Source organism: Mustela nigripes, chromosome 17, assembly GCF_022355385.1.
Source record: "Mustela nigripes isolate SB6536 chromosome 17, MUSNIG.SB6536, whole genome shotgun sequence".
In the NCBI taxonomy this organism is placed as follows: domain Eukaryota; kingdom Metazoa; phylum Chordata; class Mammalia; order Carnivora; family Mustelidae; genus Mustela; species Mustela nigripes.
This window is the reverse complement of record NC_081573.1, coordinates 59079479-59096603: the sequence shown is the minus strand read 5'-3', so window position 1 is coordinate 59096603 and position 17125 is coordinate 59079479. Positions and strand designations below refer to the sequence as shown.

The window sequence follows — 17125 nt, the reverse complement described above, 5'->3', positions numbered from 1 at the left end:
ACCCTGGGGGCCCCAGCTCTGGCTGCCCTGGGGCTACCTGTGTGAGTGTGGACACCCCCCATCTGGACACGCCAGGCCCACAGGCCGTCTCCGCTCCCAGCAGGCAACATGCAGGCACCCTGGACCCGCCACCGCCTTCCAACAGGCTCAGCCCTGGGGTGAGTGGGCGGCGGACACCCCCGCAGGACCCCTCCAGGCGGACCGGAGTCACCGTGGCCCATCCCCAGGGCCCCTGTGCCTGGCTGTGCGCTGGAGTGGAGGGCAGGAGGGCCTGGGGCTGACAGAAAGGGTTGTGCCCGCAGGGAGCCTGGATGTGTGTGGGGGGGAGGCCAGCCTGGCCCGGGGGAGCCTCGTGACGTGTGGCCGCACGGGTGCGGGAAGGGGGCTGCGTTCTGGTCCTTAGACACGCGCGTCCCAAAGACGAGTCAAGGTCCTTCTGTCGCCTCCTCAGCCGAAGACGACGACTGTTTGTTTTGAAACTTGATAAAAATCATAGCATAAACCAAATAATTACATAATATTTTTGGGAATCAAAATGTTCAGCACTGAGAGATACAATGTCAGATCAGCGGGATTAAGTGAGGACCCTGCACGGCTCGACCTGGTTTCCCCCAGTGGCATGTGGGTCTAGGTACCACGAGGAAGGCCACGGGAGCTGGAAGCCCGGCCACGTGGAGTGGGTGTGGTGCGGACAGTTTCCTGAGTTTTGCTGGGAGGCCTGCTGCCCTCGGGGACACCACTGGGCACCACGGGGCCCGGCCGGCAGACGGCGCACGGGGCCAGGCGCCAGCGTGGGGTGGGGATGGAGCAGAGGTGCGACCGGAAGCCAGCCTGGGCTGACGAGGCCTCGCCGTGCCCTCGCTTCGGTCGGCCCCACTCTGTTCCCTCTGCGGGAGGCCTCTAGCTTAAAGGGGATGCTGGCTCACTGGTGCCCGGCCTCGGGGCACCCTGGTCACCCGGGTAGAACTGCCTGACGAGGTTCCTCTTGTTGATCTTCCCCATCTGGTTCCGCGGGATCTCCTCCACCAGCAGGAACTCCGAGGGCACAGCATACGGGGCCAGGACACCCCTGTGGAGATAAGCAGCCTCTGAGCATCAGGCACTAGGGGCCTGGACAGCTCCCGGGATAAGCATCCTCATCCCCCGGGACCCCGAAGCCTAAGCATATCCCGTGCCCGCTCTGTGTGGCTGCTGTGGACGCGAACACGGAGATGTGGCGGCCCGTGTTCCAGACCCACCCATGGGCAGAGGCCAGGCCTCCTGGAATGGAAGAGCAGGTCCCACTCTGGCTGTCACAACAGCAGGCCGCGGCCAGATGCGGGGAGCAGGCAGGTGGACAGAGCTCTGGGCTGGTGGTCCCGTGGGCTGGGGCAGCACTCCCCACAGAGCCCCGTGCTGAGCAGGGGGTGAGGCTAGTCTGTTGGTCCAACAGCTGCTCTGCTGCCTGTGCCCCCACGGGGGCCCTGTTAGATGGTGTGTTCTCCGGCGAGGGGCCCCGCGGACGGGTCTGACCACCCCCAGGCTCTACTTGGAAACGCCTCCTTAGGCGGCAGGCACTGGTTTTCTCCGGAGGCCCCGTCCAAACCACCAGGCAGTGGTGGGTCTGGGGCCGGCAGGTGCGTGTGGCCTTCCCGCCCGCAAACTGTGGGGGCGAGCTCAGCCACAGGGGCGGCACTGTGGTGAGCTCACCGTGGGTGGTGACAGAGACCCTGACTCTCCAGTCCTTGCCAGGTGCTCCTCCCCTTCGTGGGCGGGGTCCACGCGCACACCAACGCGCGTCAGCAACAGCCCACGGAAGGCATCCCTGAAGGCATCGTCAGCCTGGGGTGGCTCGCGTTGAAGGCAGCAGCTCAGGCCAGCACAGGGGGGGCGGGGGGGAGCGGCTCGGGGTTCAGGTGCTGGCTCGTCAGGGCAGAGGGTGCCCCCACCCATGGTGCCGGCAGCTACGGGAAACAGCCGGCGGCACACAGGGGAGGGCTGGGCTGGACTTGGCAGGATAAGCCACGGGACTGTCCAAGGGACTCTGGTGGCACAGAGCTGGCATTAAGAAACAGCCCCTCGGAGCACCCTGGCCTCGCTGCCCAAACCCCGTGTGTCCAGGCATGTGTGCTTCCCCTGCAGCAGCAGCAAGCCGATGCCAGGGCCCAGGGCAGGAGCCCCGAGACTCTGCCAGCCCCGTGCTGGGCGGTCTGGTGAGCGGAGCGCCGTTCCCCTTGGCCTGGGCCAAGCACCCTCAAGAATGAGGCCAAACTTAAGGCATTTTCGGACAGAGATGCCGACAGTCCCCGGGAGGCCCGGCAGCAGAAATGAGCGGGCAGCTGCCGAGGAACCCGGGCCCGGGGGGCACAGGCTGGGACACACGTCATTTCCTGGGGACTGAATCCTTTTGGAGAGACGACGCTGGGGCAGAAACACGCCGGTTTGAGTCACGTGAATCCGGTCATAAGGAGACTTTTTGATAAACACCGCAGAGGACTAAAAGTGCATTCGGTCTCCCTTGTGACTTTCCCCGTGTCCTCTCCTGCAGCTTCCGCCCCTGCAAGAACCCGGGACAGGACACGCACCACGCAGAAGCTACGTGCCGATCGGCTGTTCTCGGTGAGCGGGAGAGTCTGTTCCAGGCCCAGCCATGCTAGGAAAGAGGCGAGCGTCGGGGGAGAGCCGCGGAGGCGGGCGGCCTGCGCAGGTGGGGGCTGTACGTGAGAGCCCGGCGTCAGGAACCCTAACCGCGGCCGCTTCGGGGATAAGGGACGAAAGCCACAGGAGTTAGAAAGTGACGGAGAAGCATCGGAGGGATGGCCGGGGCCCGGCATTTCCAGAACGTGTTCGCACGGCAGACGCCAGGGGCGCCCGGGGCGCCTGTGAAGGGCCGAGCTCAGCGAGCGGCAGAGCGGAGCCGTTTGGGGAAAAGCGGTCTTCCCGGGGCCGCGGGCCGCGGAGCAGGTGCTCTCCGGGGAGGACGGGCGGCCTGCACACAGTGAGGACGGGACGCTAAGCCAAAGCCCACCACTCCTCTGGGGGCTCATCAGACATCAACTGTGGGTCAAGACCACGCATCCCGGGATTCCCTTTCGGACTTGGTATCTCAGGGATAGAGGGTAGTGGGTGGGCCGCGTCCCGGGCACAGACGTGCTGCTGTCTTGCTCTATGCCTCACTCACTGCCTCGCAGGGACATGTGGCCTGAGCCTCTGGCTCTTGGCCTGGGGAGCACCGGCTGAGGGAGGACTCGTCAGAAAGGAAAAACGTGGGAGAACAGAGCTGACAGAGAGGGCCACTCACTAAGGGCCACATCCGAGAGGCGGACCTGCCCCACCATGGGCTGTGTGGCCTCGGCGTCGCTGCCCAGCGGCTGCCTGGCTTGAGGACACAGAAGCCTGGACATCGGCCTCACTGTGGGACAGTCCTGGAGACAGCAGTCAGCCGCTGGCCCTGACCTCTTAGGGGTGTCGCCTGCCCCCACCCCAAGCGTACAGAGTACCCGCCTCAGGTCTTCCCGTGGCCACGGTCCCAAGCCTGACCCGTGTGCACGGGCTGCCCGAAACCGGACCCCAACTCTCGGCAGACAGCTCCGCACTGGTGACTGGCGTTTCATCGAAACCGCGACGGCGACTAGAATACCCTCCTCCGTGGAAGTCCTGCTCCCAGTGTGTGTCGGCAAACCCAGCGGAGCGCATCGCGCAGCCACGCTGGCCCTCACGGAACAAGGGCTTCTGCTCCTTGCGGAATCGTGCTGGACGAACCCAAAATACCTTCAGCACCAAGGAGGGAGGCACGTTGGGAAGGAGGGGTGCAGAGAGACAGCAGAGGAAGCAGAAACTTCCCAGACTGGAAATCAAGAATTTGGGGGACATTACTGCGTCCTGAGCTTGGGACCATGGCCACATGCCTGCAGCCCCCACCCCCACGATCCTTTGGGCTCTGGCGTGACTGGCCGTGGGGCACCGTAGGCACGGGAAGGGAGCCTCTGGGTGTCGGCACATGGAGAAAGCCTCGGAGCCACGGCGCGTGGGCACAGAGGCCTGGGGACGGTCTAACGTCAGACGAAGCTGAGCCCGCAGGGGCGCACGGTGCGGTGGGGGCGCAGGCCAGGGGAGAGCTGTGGCCCCAGCTCCCAACGGCCATGTTCAGCACAGGGTGGGTAGGTGAGGCTCTGTGCCTGTGGGTTCCTCCCGGAGCCGGGGGAACACCCTGTGCCCCTGTCCTGTGCCTGGGCCGCCCACCCTGTGGTCCTGGCTCTCTGTCCCTGGCGATCATCACACGGCTTTCCTGCAGCCCTTTGTGTGTTGGGGGCAGCCTTGGGAATGTGACGTGTCACCTGACCTCCAGGCACCCCCTGACCCTGAGATGGACAGCGGCAAGACCCAAGTCCTCCCCACCCCACCCCCGCCCATCCCGACCCCGCGACAGTGTGTCCCCCCGCGCCCTCCTCCAGCCCCCGCCTGCCCCTACCTTGCCCACTCTTTGAGCTCCCTGTGGGATGGGGAGTGTCCCTCTTGAAGGGTCACCACTGCAGTGACCCGCTGGCCCCACGTCATGTCTGGAACTCCAATCACGGCCACGTCTGTGGACAGAGGGGAGGCCGTGCTGACCACCACGGCCTGGGGACTGCCCACGGGGTGGGGTCAGCATGGGCTCAGCACAGCTGGTCCTCCCGAGGACGGGGCGAGGCTGGTCCCCACGTGTCTCCCAGGTGGAGCTCGGGGTGGGGCTGGTTTTCCTGAGTCCCTGCCCTCCCTGCACTGCCCAGGGGTGGCGACAACAACCAGTGAGCCCTGTGGGGGAGCCTCTGCCCTCTCCAGGGTCCTCAGCCTGTGACCTGAGGTTGGGGCAGGTCTGGGTAGGCCCCATGAGTCCTGGACCAGCAAGCACCAGTGCCCACTCTGGCACAGGCAGGGGGCTCAGCCCACGGTCACAGCGAGCAGGCCGGTGCTGCTGAGGTCAGGCCGGGACCCTGGCCACAGTGCCGAGGTGGGGGGCATGCAGCCGGCAGGCAGAGGGTCCCCACTGGGTGCAGCCCAAGGGCAAGTCACCTGCCCGGGTGTGTCCACAAGCAAGCACAGTTGGAGGCACGTCTGGATCGTTTCCAGGACGGGGGGCTCTGCAGCCAGCTGGCCGTCGGGGGTCCCTGCCACGGGGCTGGGGGCCACGTACCTGTGATGCTGGGGTGCGCCAGCAGCAGCCGCTCCACCTCCAGGGCGCTGACCTTGTAGCCACCGCTCTTGATGATGTCCACGGACGTGCGGCCCCGGATCCAGTAGGTGCCGTCCTTAAACACTGCCGTGTCGCCTGAGGATGGGGCTCTGGTCAGCGAGACGTGCGTCCCAGGGCCCCGCCTGTTTCGAGGGGCCCACGCGTGGAAGCAGCGTCCCCGCTGTCCCAGGCCGGCTGCCCGCGTCTGCGGCACCGACACCCCCACACGGAGACCCGGGCTGGGACGGCAGGGCACGTGGGCCGTTTCGGGACAAGGCAGCAAGCATGAGGATCACCGGCTGTGACCTCAGCCTGGGGTCTGACCGTGGACGGCTCCGTGCAGGCAGCAGGGTCCCCAGCGGCTGACGGAGTGGAGACCAGGGCTCTGAGGTAGGACAGCCGCGCTGTCACCACCCAGCTCGGTCCCTTCCGGCCCTCTCAGGCCCGTGCAACAGAGAGAAGAGCCGGCGGCTCCCGCCGGCCCACTGTGGGGTCCTGGTCATGGCAGGGTCCTCGTGGAGAGAACCTCACTGCAGCTCCCCCCATTCGTGGGGTCTCCCGGGCTACAAGCAGTCCCACGGACTCTCTGAGGCCCTCCTGTCCCTCCGCACTCACGGTGTGGTTTCCCACCGGGCTTCCCTGCATGCTGGCTCCCCCGGAAGCCCAACTGGGCCTATTCCAGGCCATGCTGGGCAGTGGGATGGTCAGTGGGATAGGGGCCAGCGGGGCCCAGCCCAGAGCAGGGAGGGTGCAGGGGCGGCCGGCCTGAGTGTGTGTGTGGACACACGTGGACGTGTGCACGTGGACATGCGTGTGGACCCGTGTATGGATGTGTGCGTGTGGCTGTGTGCACATGGACATGCCCCGTGCAGCCACCCCGCCGGGCCCCTGGGAACAGCTGGCACTGCCCACCTGTGCTCCCGCGGCCCGAGCACTGGGTCATCAGCTGGGACACAGCTGGGGTTTCATCACGAGTCACGGCACCCACGCAGGAAGGCACCACCCGTCACCTGCCGCTCCCTGACCCGCCGCTCCCCGGGCACGAGCCGGTCTACTAAACCAGACAGACGCGGTATGTGGGCAGGTGGCCGGCTCACTGATCGTGGAGTGGGAGGGCCAGGCTCCAAGAAGACAGGCCACGGGCGTGGCGGGTTCTCTCACTGACAGGAGGCAAAGGGAGCCGGAGATGCTGCAAGTGCCTCAGGGGCGTTGTGACCACAGGACGGCCTGACGGGGTGGCCGGCGGGAAGGCTGCAGGGGTGCGGGCCACAGGGAGGAGTGGGGCGGGCGACCTGCTGTGGGTGTCGCGAGGCCCACTGTGCTCCCCATAGCCGGGTGCAGCCCCTGCTCTGGCTGCGTCCCCTCCCCACTGGACGGTTGTGTGCACCCCCGAGAGCTTCCTGACCGCCAGGCACCTGCTCCTTAAAGGCACCGATGGGCCCAGTCCAACGGTCACTGGCTCGTGCTGTTGGACAGACACTGCACCAGCCCCGGGTCCCTCCAGGGCTTTCCTGGCCCTGCTCCCAGCACCTCCGCTCACCCAGAGACCCTCCTGGGTGAGGGACCCTGCCCCGGGCTCAGGTTCGTCTCTGGTCCTGCCAGCGACATCCCGCACTGCCCAGATCACGGCTGCTGAGGCTGGGGGGCATCTCCCCAACATGGCAGCTGCCCCCCAGGCTCTTCTTCCAGGCCTGCCCTGACCGCCAGGAGAGGAGGTGGCTGGCTCTGGCTCACCTCCCCAGGTGGGCCTGCCCTGCTCTCCGGGGACCCCTCTCCACACTGCCTGGAGACCCAGAGAAGCCGGCCACCTCAGTTCTGAGCGCAGGACCTTGCGGGGGAGGGGTGTGCAGGCTGATCAGGGGACACACTCGGAACCGAGGCCCAGTCCGCAAGGCTGCTCGATGCCCCGGAGACAAGGGCCCTCAACGGCCTTTCCTGGCCCTTCTGCTCTGTTTGCTGGATGCTAAATCCCAGCAGAGACGATGGCTGAAGGCCTGCGCTGTCCCTCGAACTCCCATGAGTCTCTAACCCACGGGCAGCCCACTTCCGGAGGGCAGGACGTGCTCAGGGCCGGGACAGGGGTCAGAAAGAGGGGTCCTGGGCAGCAAGGGTGGGGGCCGTGCGTGCGAGCCCGACATCTGGGTGCGACCGGCCAGCCACCTGCCGTGCTCCCCAGCGGGGCAGAGCCCTGAGCGCAGGGATATGGGGAGGTTCTAGGGAAACAGCAGAGCAGGAGAGTGGGGCAGATGTGCTACAGCATCAGGGGAGGAGCTGGTAGTCCTCATGGATTCCGTGGGCCTGGTGGCGCCTGCCACCCGCAGCAGGAAGGAACACTGCCTCCCAGACACAGGGGCGCGATGGCCACCCCGACCCACATACACACATGCTCAGAGGAGGCGGGATACTCCCTGACCAGCACACCCACCCGGGCTCCCGTGGGGACCGGAGCCTTCCCTCTGGCACCACGTGAGGTCCGGCCTGGGGATGGAGGTCCCTGCCTCACCTGGGACACCAAGTTGCCTGCCCTGTGGCCAGCGTCTGGCCCTGCAGCTGGGGAGATGTGAGCTGAGCCTGGCCGGCGGCACCCAAGGGCCCTGTTTTGGGCAGTGACACCCAGCCTGCTCCGACCGCCGCAGGCCACACGGCTGGAACTCCTCCAGGGAGCCTGTCCCGTGCTTTCCCGGAGCGTCTGCCTCAGGAGAGATCGGATGTGGCACACAGAGCCCCGGCCAGGGGACATGATCCCAAGGGAGTGACGCAGAGGGAAGAGGCCCGTCCCCAGAGGGTCTGCTTGTAGGGTCTGTCTTCATGCCGTTCTCTGGACAAGCAATGGGGGCGGACGGGACAGAAGCGAGGCCGCAGACCAGCACGGACGCACACATGAGGAGGGCAGTGAGCACACACAGCTGGGCACACGCGTGTCAGGCTGGTGGGCCCGGGATGAGCCCCAGCATGGGCTCTGGTGTCTTGCTGGGGACGAGGATGTGGACACTGGGCAGAGGGATGGGGGTGCACAGGGCCGTCCAGCTCGCCACCCGCATCTGCCAGCGAATGTCTCCCGATCGCAAAGAAAACACGTTAAGAAACCGCTGTTCGGTTTGTGGAGAAGTCTCTGCCTCCCCTGGGGGTCCCCCAAAGCTGAGTCACCCCAGTGTCTGTACACACACGATGACTCCACGAGTCTCAGGAAGGATTCTGCGCTAACTCGGCACCCAGAAGCACGCACAGGAACCCCTGCTCTGAGGCCTACTCCTGCGCCACTGAGGTCATCTGTCCGCCAGGGGTCAGCACCCCATGCCTGCTGGGAAACACCCGCCCTGCTCTCTGGGGCGGAAACGGGGGTGCAGGGCGGCAGCTGCACCCCTCTGAGCCTGCACGTCAGGCCCCATAGGCCCCGCGAGCCTGGCACGGGCTGTTCCTGGCATTGCCCCCACACAGGGCTGGGGGACAGGGGGCAGGTCGGGGGCAGCTCGTGTTGGGTCGGCTCCCCCTGGCCATGGGGCAGCTCGGCCTCCCCTGTGTCCCTCCTGCTCTCAGCCCTTGGGGGACAGCCAGGCTCTGCAGGGCAGAGAATCAGCCGAATGGCTCCCAGGACCACAGGCTGTAGTGTGCTGAGCGCCAGCAGGACGGATGTCAGAGTCAGAGCAACCAGGGCGCTCGGCTTGTCCGATGTGGACTCGGAATGAGAAAATTCTCCTCCAATGTTCCTGGAGGGAAAGGTCGTATGGTGCCAGGAAGGACGGGGCCGCGGAAGCGGGCAACGGATACGGAGGGTTTCTAACCCTGGAGTCTACCTCGCCTGCCGAGCAAAGACACTACGGGACACACGCCCCCCTGAAGCGCATACCCACACGCCTGCCGTCAGGAGGCTCCTCGGGACACAGCCCCAGGCTCCGGAGCAGAAGGGCAGGAGGCAGCTGCAGAGGGGCCTGGGGGGGCGGCGAGCACAGGGGACTCCCAAGCAGGCAGGGTGGCCCTCAGGGAAACAAGAGGACAGAAGGACCCCGGTCCCCAGGAGCCTCGGGCCTCACGGTGCATACATGGCACTGGAGCCACGAAGCGTGGCCCCTCCGAGGGGAGGATGGGTGTGAGCAGCTACTGCTCTCAAGCTGGGAAAACCAGTGGCTCTTCCGGCCATGCACGTCACTGGGCCTCCGCCCATTCCCCCTGCGCCCAGGGGCCTGGGACTGACGAGGGACGGTGCGGCGACCACGGGAGCCAGCCCGCGTGCAGCTGGAGCCTGATGTCGGCAGAGGGAACGCGGGTCTCGTCACCACTGGGCACCGCGTCACCGCACACGGAGGCCCGTTCCTGCGGGTCCAAGACCGGCTTCACGAGGGCAGAAGAGCCCGGGAAACAAAGGACTTTGACGCCAGACGACACAGTACGGCCCCGCCCAAACCTGCGGGCACAGCGGCCTGGCCATGTGCGCGCTGCACCACCGGTCCCGCCGAGCGTCCCTGCAGGGGCGACCCTGCCTCCTGGGTCAGCGAGGCGCATGGGGCATGACGGCCGTGCCCTCCACGCACCCACACCTGCGAACACGCAGCCCGTGGCCCGGTTCCTAACTGTGACTCACCGGCCAAGATGGAAGCCCTCCTACCAGAGAGGGAAAGCAGAGCCTCAGCTGCAGCCAGACAGGGCGGGAGCAGAGCAGACACCGCGTCTGTCGGGGAGGCGTGATGTCAGCCCAGCCTGTGCCCACTGTGCCCTGAGAGCAGCGGTGCTCACGGAAGGAGGGCGGAGAGCTCCAGGGAAGGAAGGGGTCCTCCCCCAGGTGACCGCGGCCGGTGGCTGCGGGAGCCCAGCACGCTCACAGACGCCACCCGTCCCTGTTGTCACTCTCTGGGACCCGGTTTCTAAAGGCCTCCCAACCCCTGCGGCCGGACACCTCCCAACACGGGCAGCAGCCCCCACGGCTGGGCGCAGGGGTCTTGCCTCGCACTTCACAAGTGACACCGCGGATGTCTGTGCCTGGCTCTGCCCGCCTCTCGGCTGCCCCTGTGATGGGGTCCCAGAAACACTCCTGACCCACGGCCCACCTGCAGAGGGAACGCAGCTGCCTCACAGTCAGGATCTTTTAAATGCGGTGACAGGGGGCGCCTGGGTGGCTCAGGGGGTTAAGCCTCTGCCTTCGGCTCAGGTCATGATCTCAGGGTCCTGGGATCGAGCCCCGCATCGGGCTCTCTGCTCGCGGGAAGCCTGCTTCCCTTCCTCTTTCTCTGCCTGCCTCTCTGCCTGTGATCTCTCAAATAAATTGAATCTTCAAAAAAAAGAATAAATTCGGTAACAGGAGTCCATCTCTGTCTCTGTATTTCTCTCGCTCGTTGTGAGGAAGTGAGACCGTGTCTTACGTATTTTCACGGCCAGCTGCTCTGCTTCCTGGGGATCTGCCGGTCGCCTCTGCCGTTCCCCCAAGGGCTGCCCGGGCCCCGTGAGTGAGCCACGGGGACACGGCTCTGGAGAGCTCTGGAGCGCCGACGCCCGCCAGGGTCCCCTCCGTCCCTGTGCCAGTCTCCGGGATGCCGGGCTCTGGGAGGGACGTCACGTGCGTGCCGTGGAGAAGGCAGGAGCCTGTGATGCTCTAGCGGCTTCTCCCGGGGTCCTCGCCGCCCACCCTTGTCCCCTCCACCAGGGCACCGATGTGGAACAGGCGAGCCGTTCACCAGGCCACGTCCTGACGCGAGACAGTGGACGACGGAGCATCGTTAGAGGAAGTCACAGGCTGTCTGCGTCCTGACCCTCAGCCGGGTCTTTAACACAGAACCGCTCGGCGGGAGGCCTCAAAGGCAGCAGAAACTGTAACGTCTGCTCACTCGGTCCCCCTCCGTCCCGTGCCCGCGCCTCCGTGTCCTCCCGTCCGTGTCACCTCCACCCCGTGCTCTCATCCTCATGGCCTCACCTCTGTCCTGTGTCCCCACCTCTGTCCTCTGCTCTGGCTGCAAGGCCAACAAAAAGGGCTGAGGCTGAGGGCGCCCGGAATCCCTGGCCCACTGCCCTGGGCTAGCGCTGGGGCCATGCGTGTGTCGAACGGCTTCTCTCCGGGGCGCTGCTGTGCCCGTGAGTCAGGGTTGGGAGGAGATGCCTGTGGTGCTCGGCAGAGTTTCTGGGGGTGACGGTGGGTCTCCTCTGCAGCAGCCAGGGCTGCTGGGGCCTTTCCGAGGGGCTCCTTGTGCATCTGGGGAAGGAGGGGACGGCGGCGGAGCGGAGCGGGCAGGACTGGCTGGTGACCTCTCTGCTCCCGTCCCGAGGCGGGCCAGGCCCTCCCCCAGGCCCCCTGCCGCAGCTCTCCGGCTCCCGCCAGGATCCTGTGGCAGGAAGGCTGGCCAGGGAAAGGGTCAAGTTTAATTTATCCTGATTTCTACTTAATATCGCGTCTCCCTGCAGGAGCAGCAGCTGCGAGCTGATTGCGCCCGCACATTATGCAGCCTGTGTCGCTAATGGCCTGTGACAAAGGCACACGGCTTCCAGGCCTCACCCCCGAGAGCCAATTAAACACACACGCTCCCTTCCTGTTTGTGGCGCATTACAATGAAATTAAACTGAATTTCCAAATCATTTTCTCCTAAAGACATCTCTTTACAATAATTAATGCACGCTATTCCTTTCCAGCTCAAACATGCATCGGCAGCAGCGAATGAACGTTCTCATGTGGACAGCCCCGCACTTGGCCTTGGGGCCACAAGGCGCCAGCGAGCTGCGACCAGCGAATCCACAGGGCTTGGAGTCCCGTGCCCGTAACGAAAAACCCTTTTATCTGAATTTAAAAATAAAAGATGGTGGGCACAAAGCAAGTCGGGCTTGCACACCGGGACCACTCAGAGGCTGCGGGAGGGACGTCCAAACCCACATAATGGAGAGAGGCCCACGGCCAGGCCGGCTCACAGGAACGCCGCGCTCGCCAGGAAACCAGCTGGGGGTGTTCCCATGCTGCCCGCACCCGTGCACACGGACAGGACGTCCCGAGAACGGGACCAGGGCTCCCGGGGCCTGACCCCAGAACACTGCTCCCCCGTCAGGTTCCCAAGATCCAGCCTTGCTCTGAAGGCTGACACACGTCCACACTGCCAGCCCTCCCGAACCACCACGTGCCCGCGTCCTGTGCCCGGCACGGAGGGACGGGCAGCCTGGACACTGCCCCTAGCGGCTGCCGGGACGCGCGCTTGTCAGGCACAGGGCCGAGAACCCCAGACATGCCCCGGGACCACGGGGCGGACGCAGGACTGGCCAGGACCACCCCGTGTGGACCCAGTGCCACCGGCAGGGAGACAGGAAGGGGGTCCTTGACACCCCCACCAGGAAGACCCTCCACCGGCCGCCTTCAAACCAAACCCTCACCTGTGTCAGGAGCCGTCACAGACCCCGAGACTGCCAGGGTCCACGAGTCCCTGCTCTGCCACTCGGTGACCTCAGGACTGTGACAGCAGCAGAGGAGAGGGGACACACGATCTCCCACGCCGACCCGAGCCCAGCGAGGCGCCCGAGCAAATGCTGTGTGGCCGCGAGACTAAGAACACGGCCGCCGTCCCTCTGAGAGGCGCGCAGCCCCCCGCCCCCCGCGGCCCCGCAGGACAGGGACGGAGGCAGACTCGACGGTGGGGCCGCGCGGTGGTGCGTGGAGCAAGCCTCTCTTTTCGGAAAATACTGTCCGGAGAGGACTGTGCAGCGGCGCGCGGTCCGCAGCGAAGTCGGACACACAGACGGGCGGGGAGAAAGGAGAGGAACCGCCCAGACCCACCACCGACCGGCCGGGAGGTCGTTCTCAGTGAGCTGCCACCGTAGACCCCCACCACCGACCGGCCGGGAGGTCGTTCTCAGTGAGCTGCCACCGTAGAACCCCACCACCGACCGGCCGGGAGGTTGTTCTCAGTGAGCTGCCACCGTAGACCCCCACTACTGACCGGCCGGGAGGTCGTTCTCAGTGAGCTGCCACCGTAACGTTCAGCGTCTGCTGCCAAGTCCCCATTTCGGGACCACCGGGGCCAGGAGGGAGCCGGGGGACCCCGAGCAGCTCTGGGTCCTGCCGGGAGGGACTGCTGGCACACCACGCACGGGGCCCCGGGTGTTGGGGCAGAATAACGGAAAACGACCCAAAAGAACAAGAAACCATATTCTGCCAGAAGGACCTGGATCCTGGGGGTGGGGACGGGCGAGAGGATTTAGAAAGCGGCGGCTCAGGGCAGGCGGGGAAGGGCCGGGCGGCGCTCGACATCCAGGCCCCGTTGTAACCCTCCTTCTAGAGGGTGCGGGGGCCCTGGGGCAGGGGAGGATGCAGCCTCAAAGACAGGAGACACAGAGTGCATCCCACGCCCTCTCTGCCCTGGACAGAAGACCCTGGGGTGCCCAGGCTGCCCCCGCAGGCCCCTCCTACCTGTCTTGAACCAGCCATCCTCGGTGAAGGCGCGTCTCGTTTCTTCTGGTCTGTCCCAGTATTCTCGGAACACAGACGGCCCTCTGACCAACAGCTCCCCTTCCTTCTCCTTGAACCCCGGGGTCACCTGCAGCATGGGAGACAGTGGACCCCTCTCAGGAGGGAGGCTCCACCTGCCTTTCTCGTGACCCCCTCACCACACCCTCTTCTGAAACTGGACACATCGTTGGAAATGATTGAAAATGCATCTTTCAACACTAGACCTCAGGTGGACATCACGGCAGTGAGTGTCTCCGTGTTCACCCTCTAGACTCGAAGCCAGGAGTCGCTGACCCATGTCACAGGGCCTGGCTGGATTCGAGCTGCCCGTCCACTTCTCAGAGTGAGCTCCTGGCATCGAAGACTCTCCCTTTCCAGCGTGTTTCCTGCACACTCCATGGCACAGGGGAGGCTCGGGGACATGGCCAGACGCCACAGCACCCACAGAGGTCCGGCGGCTCCCATGGGGCCTTCCGGAGGTGGTCCCTTTGCTTGTGGAGAAGGAACCGAGCACGCAGCCACGCGAGAGAGGACGGGCCGGCCTCAGGTGCCTGGGACAGAGGGCGTCCAGATCGCGTGGGGAGCGGCGGGGGCGGGGGGGTTCACGTCTCGGCTGTGAACACAGGGCAGGGCAGCGCAGGAGGGAGACGGGGCTTTACAGGAAACGGAGAAGGGCTCCAGCGAAGCCAGGAGAAGGCGCAGAGCACGTGCACATGCGGAGGCCCTGCGGGAGCCTGTCCTCACACAGAGCGAAGGTGACCGAACAGAGGCCAGGGACCCTCCGGTCTGAAGCTCAGCTCCCCCCCCCCCAGAATGAACTTATTCTGGGGAAGAACCATCCCTTCGAAAAGGCTGTCAGACTGCCGGGCTCATTGTCTGAGGCCTGGACGCAGGCCACACTTCCCAGGCCAACAGCCGGCGGCCGACCAGAGCCGGCCCCGCCCCTGCAGCTCTCCGCGGACACCGCAGCCCACTCCCCGCGCCAGGGCCCAGCCCTGTGCCTGCCATCCGGCCTGCCTGGAGGATGTGTTTCCCAACCAAACCAGACTTGATTTCACCTATTTTTCCCACTGCTGCCCTTGGTCTGATCCACTGCCAAGGTGAGACCATCTTCTTGCTGGAGATGGGGGACCTACTTCCAAGCATCAGCCCCGAATCCCAGATCCAGGGTAAGTAATGAACAGGGGACGCCTGGGGGGCTCCGTTGGTGAAGCGTCTGCCTTCGGCTCAGGTCATGATCTCGGGGTCCTGGGATGGAGCCCCGCGTCAGGCTCCCTGCTCGGTGGAGTCTGCTTCTCCCCCTCCTCTGCCCCTCCCCCGGCTCATGCTCTCTCTCTCTCTCACAAATAAATAAATAAAAATCTAAAAAAAAAAAAGAAGAAGAAGAAAGTAACATTCAGAATGGAGGAAAAGACACAGACCCGTAGATACAGAAGAAACAACAGAACCTTGGCCAGCTGGTCTCGGCTGAGGAATTACCAGGGAACGTTCCTCAGAAGGGAAACAGTGCCAGAGTTAACACGAAAACTCAGAAATGAAGTAAGAATCAGTAAATACTTGGGTGAGTAACATGGACCGTTCTGTTGCTCAGCAGTTCTTCCCAACAGTTTAGAAGGCAGAAAGCAAACACGGTAGCTCCGATCACGGGCTTTGCCTCCGTGCAGGATTCCACATGACAACCAGGCCGCACAGGGAGACAGCAAAGTGACCGGGATTCTGTGCCTGACCAGGCTGCAGTCGGGCTCCCGAAGCTTCTCCTAGGCCACCTGGGCCCCTCCTGTGACATCCGGTTCTAGCAAGAGCCCCACTCCGTCAGTTCAGCAGGAGCTCCCCCACCCTGATACCCCGTCACCCTCAAATCTGCTCTCACTCCCAGAGGACATCTGATCACCCCAGCCTGCCCTCAGAAGAGATCCTGGTGTGTTGGTTTAGCCAGAATCCCCACTCAGCCCTGATGTGTCCCCTCAGCAAGTTTCCACCCGCTGACCCCACCCGCTGCTGGGGAGTGAACGTCCACGGGCCCGTGCGGCACTCAGAACTGGGAAACCCGGCTGCGGGGGGCCCACAGCTTCCCCGGGGTCCTGAGTCCCTTCCGCATCACCACCTCCAACGAGGGTCACTGAACGTCTTCTCTCTGACCGTAGGAGTTCTGCTTCTCCAGGACTGGTGAGGACTGGTCGAAGCAGATCTCAATACGTATCATAGCCCCCAGAACCACAAAACCCGTCCAGGAGTGTAAGATCAGGAGCTCGAGTACCAAATGACCGTGTAACACTGAGGAATGAGTTCAGAGAGGCCTGAACGGGCAGCTGAGCGATGGGGAGCCGAGGGAGCTACTGTGGGGGGCAGCACGCAGCGGCGGGAGACATTCGAGCATCTCAACCACCGGGTCAAATGTGAGCACTGCTCTGGACACGCCAATTGGAAGACTGCGGACTGGACTGGAAAGCCGGACGTGATCCAACCCTACACCGTCTGTGAGAAACTCACCTCCAGGGCAGCGCCACAGGCAGGTGAGAAGCAAGGGGACAAGACCACGCACAGCACGGACACCAATCAGAGCAAAGTACACTGACCACAGCTTTGTCAACACCAGGCAAAGGCAACATACGAGCAAAGGACTGAGGACAGAACGGTCAGGTCACCGACATGCCAGAACCATTAAACACGTGCATTCACCAAGGAAGAGACTTTCAAAATACATCAGCAAAAATGCAAAAGCAGAAACAGACCATGATGGTGGGGGAGTCACGTGTATCCCCGCACCCCCCACCCAAGAACTGGACCGACGCTCAGGGAGCCGTGGGACCAGGCAGCACCGACCACGGTCCGTGGCCTGATGTCTGTGTCGCAGCACTACCAGAAGCAGGCGCGTCCACCAGGAAGGCCACATTTGGGGGCACACACACGCGTTCACAAATTTAAAGGAACTGGAATTGTATCCAACAAGCTTTGACTATAACAGAAATAAACTAAAAACGAGTAACAGAAAGATAACACTCTCCAAACACTTGGAAAACAGACAACACGCTTCTAAATAACCCATGAGTCCAAGATGTCTTAAGGGAAGTAAGAAAATTAGGAAATAGTTTGAGGGCGCCTGGGTGGCTCAGTGGGTTAAGCCGCTGCCTTCGGCTCAGGTCATGATCTCAGGGTCCTGGGATCGAGTCCCGCATCGGGCTCTCTGCTCAGCAGGGAGCCTGCTTCCCTCTCTCTCTCTCTGCCTGCCTCTCCATCTACTTGTGATTTCTCTCTGTCAAATAAATAAATAAAATCTTAAAAAAAAAAAAAGAAAATTAGGAAATAGTTTGAACCGAATGGAAACGAGAACATCTGAATTTGTGCGGGGGACGGGCAAGCCCCCACAGCTGAGGAAGATCTGGCCGGCAAATGCGCGAACTGGGAAAGGGGGGAGTAACAGAGAGAACTCACGGAGTCCAGAACCAAGTTCTCTGAAAAAGGTTCGGTAACAGATAAACAACGCGGACGAGTAACAACAAAAGAAGCAGAAGACGCACCCCAGA

General features: G+C 63.9%; 1 protein-coding gene across 9 annotated transcripts in view; it reads right to left on the bottom strand.

Moving 5' to 3' along the window:
• Positions 1-498: 498 nt before the first annotated feature.
• ACSF3 (acyl-CoA synthetase family member 3) overlaps positions 499-17125 on the bottom strand; it is a 49039-nt gene continuing 32412 nt past the window's right edge. The window contains exons 7-10 of one of the 9 annotated variants that reach the window (XM_059382858.1): positions 13563-13689; positions 5153-5287; positions 4451-4562; positions 499-1069 (exon numbers count right to left, since the gene is read on the bottom strand). In XM_059382858.1, the coding sequence (XP_059238841.1) occupies positions 901-1069; positions 4451-4562; positions 5153-5287; positions 13563-13689 (543 nt within the window). In that variant the 3' untranslated portion in view covers positions 499-900. Of the gene's footprint in view, positions 1070-2598; positions 2969-3181; positions 3827-4450; positions 4563-5152; positions 5288-13562; positions 13690-17125 lie in introns of those variants that run through there. The other 8 variants (XM_059382857.1, XM_059382861.1, XM_059382856.1 and 5 more) reach the window with 8 other exon arrangements.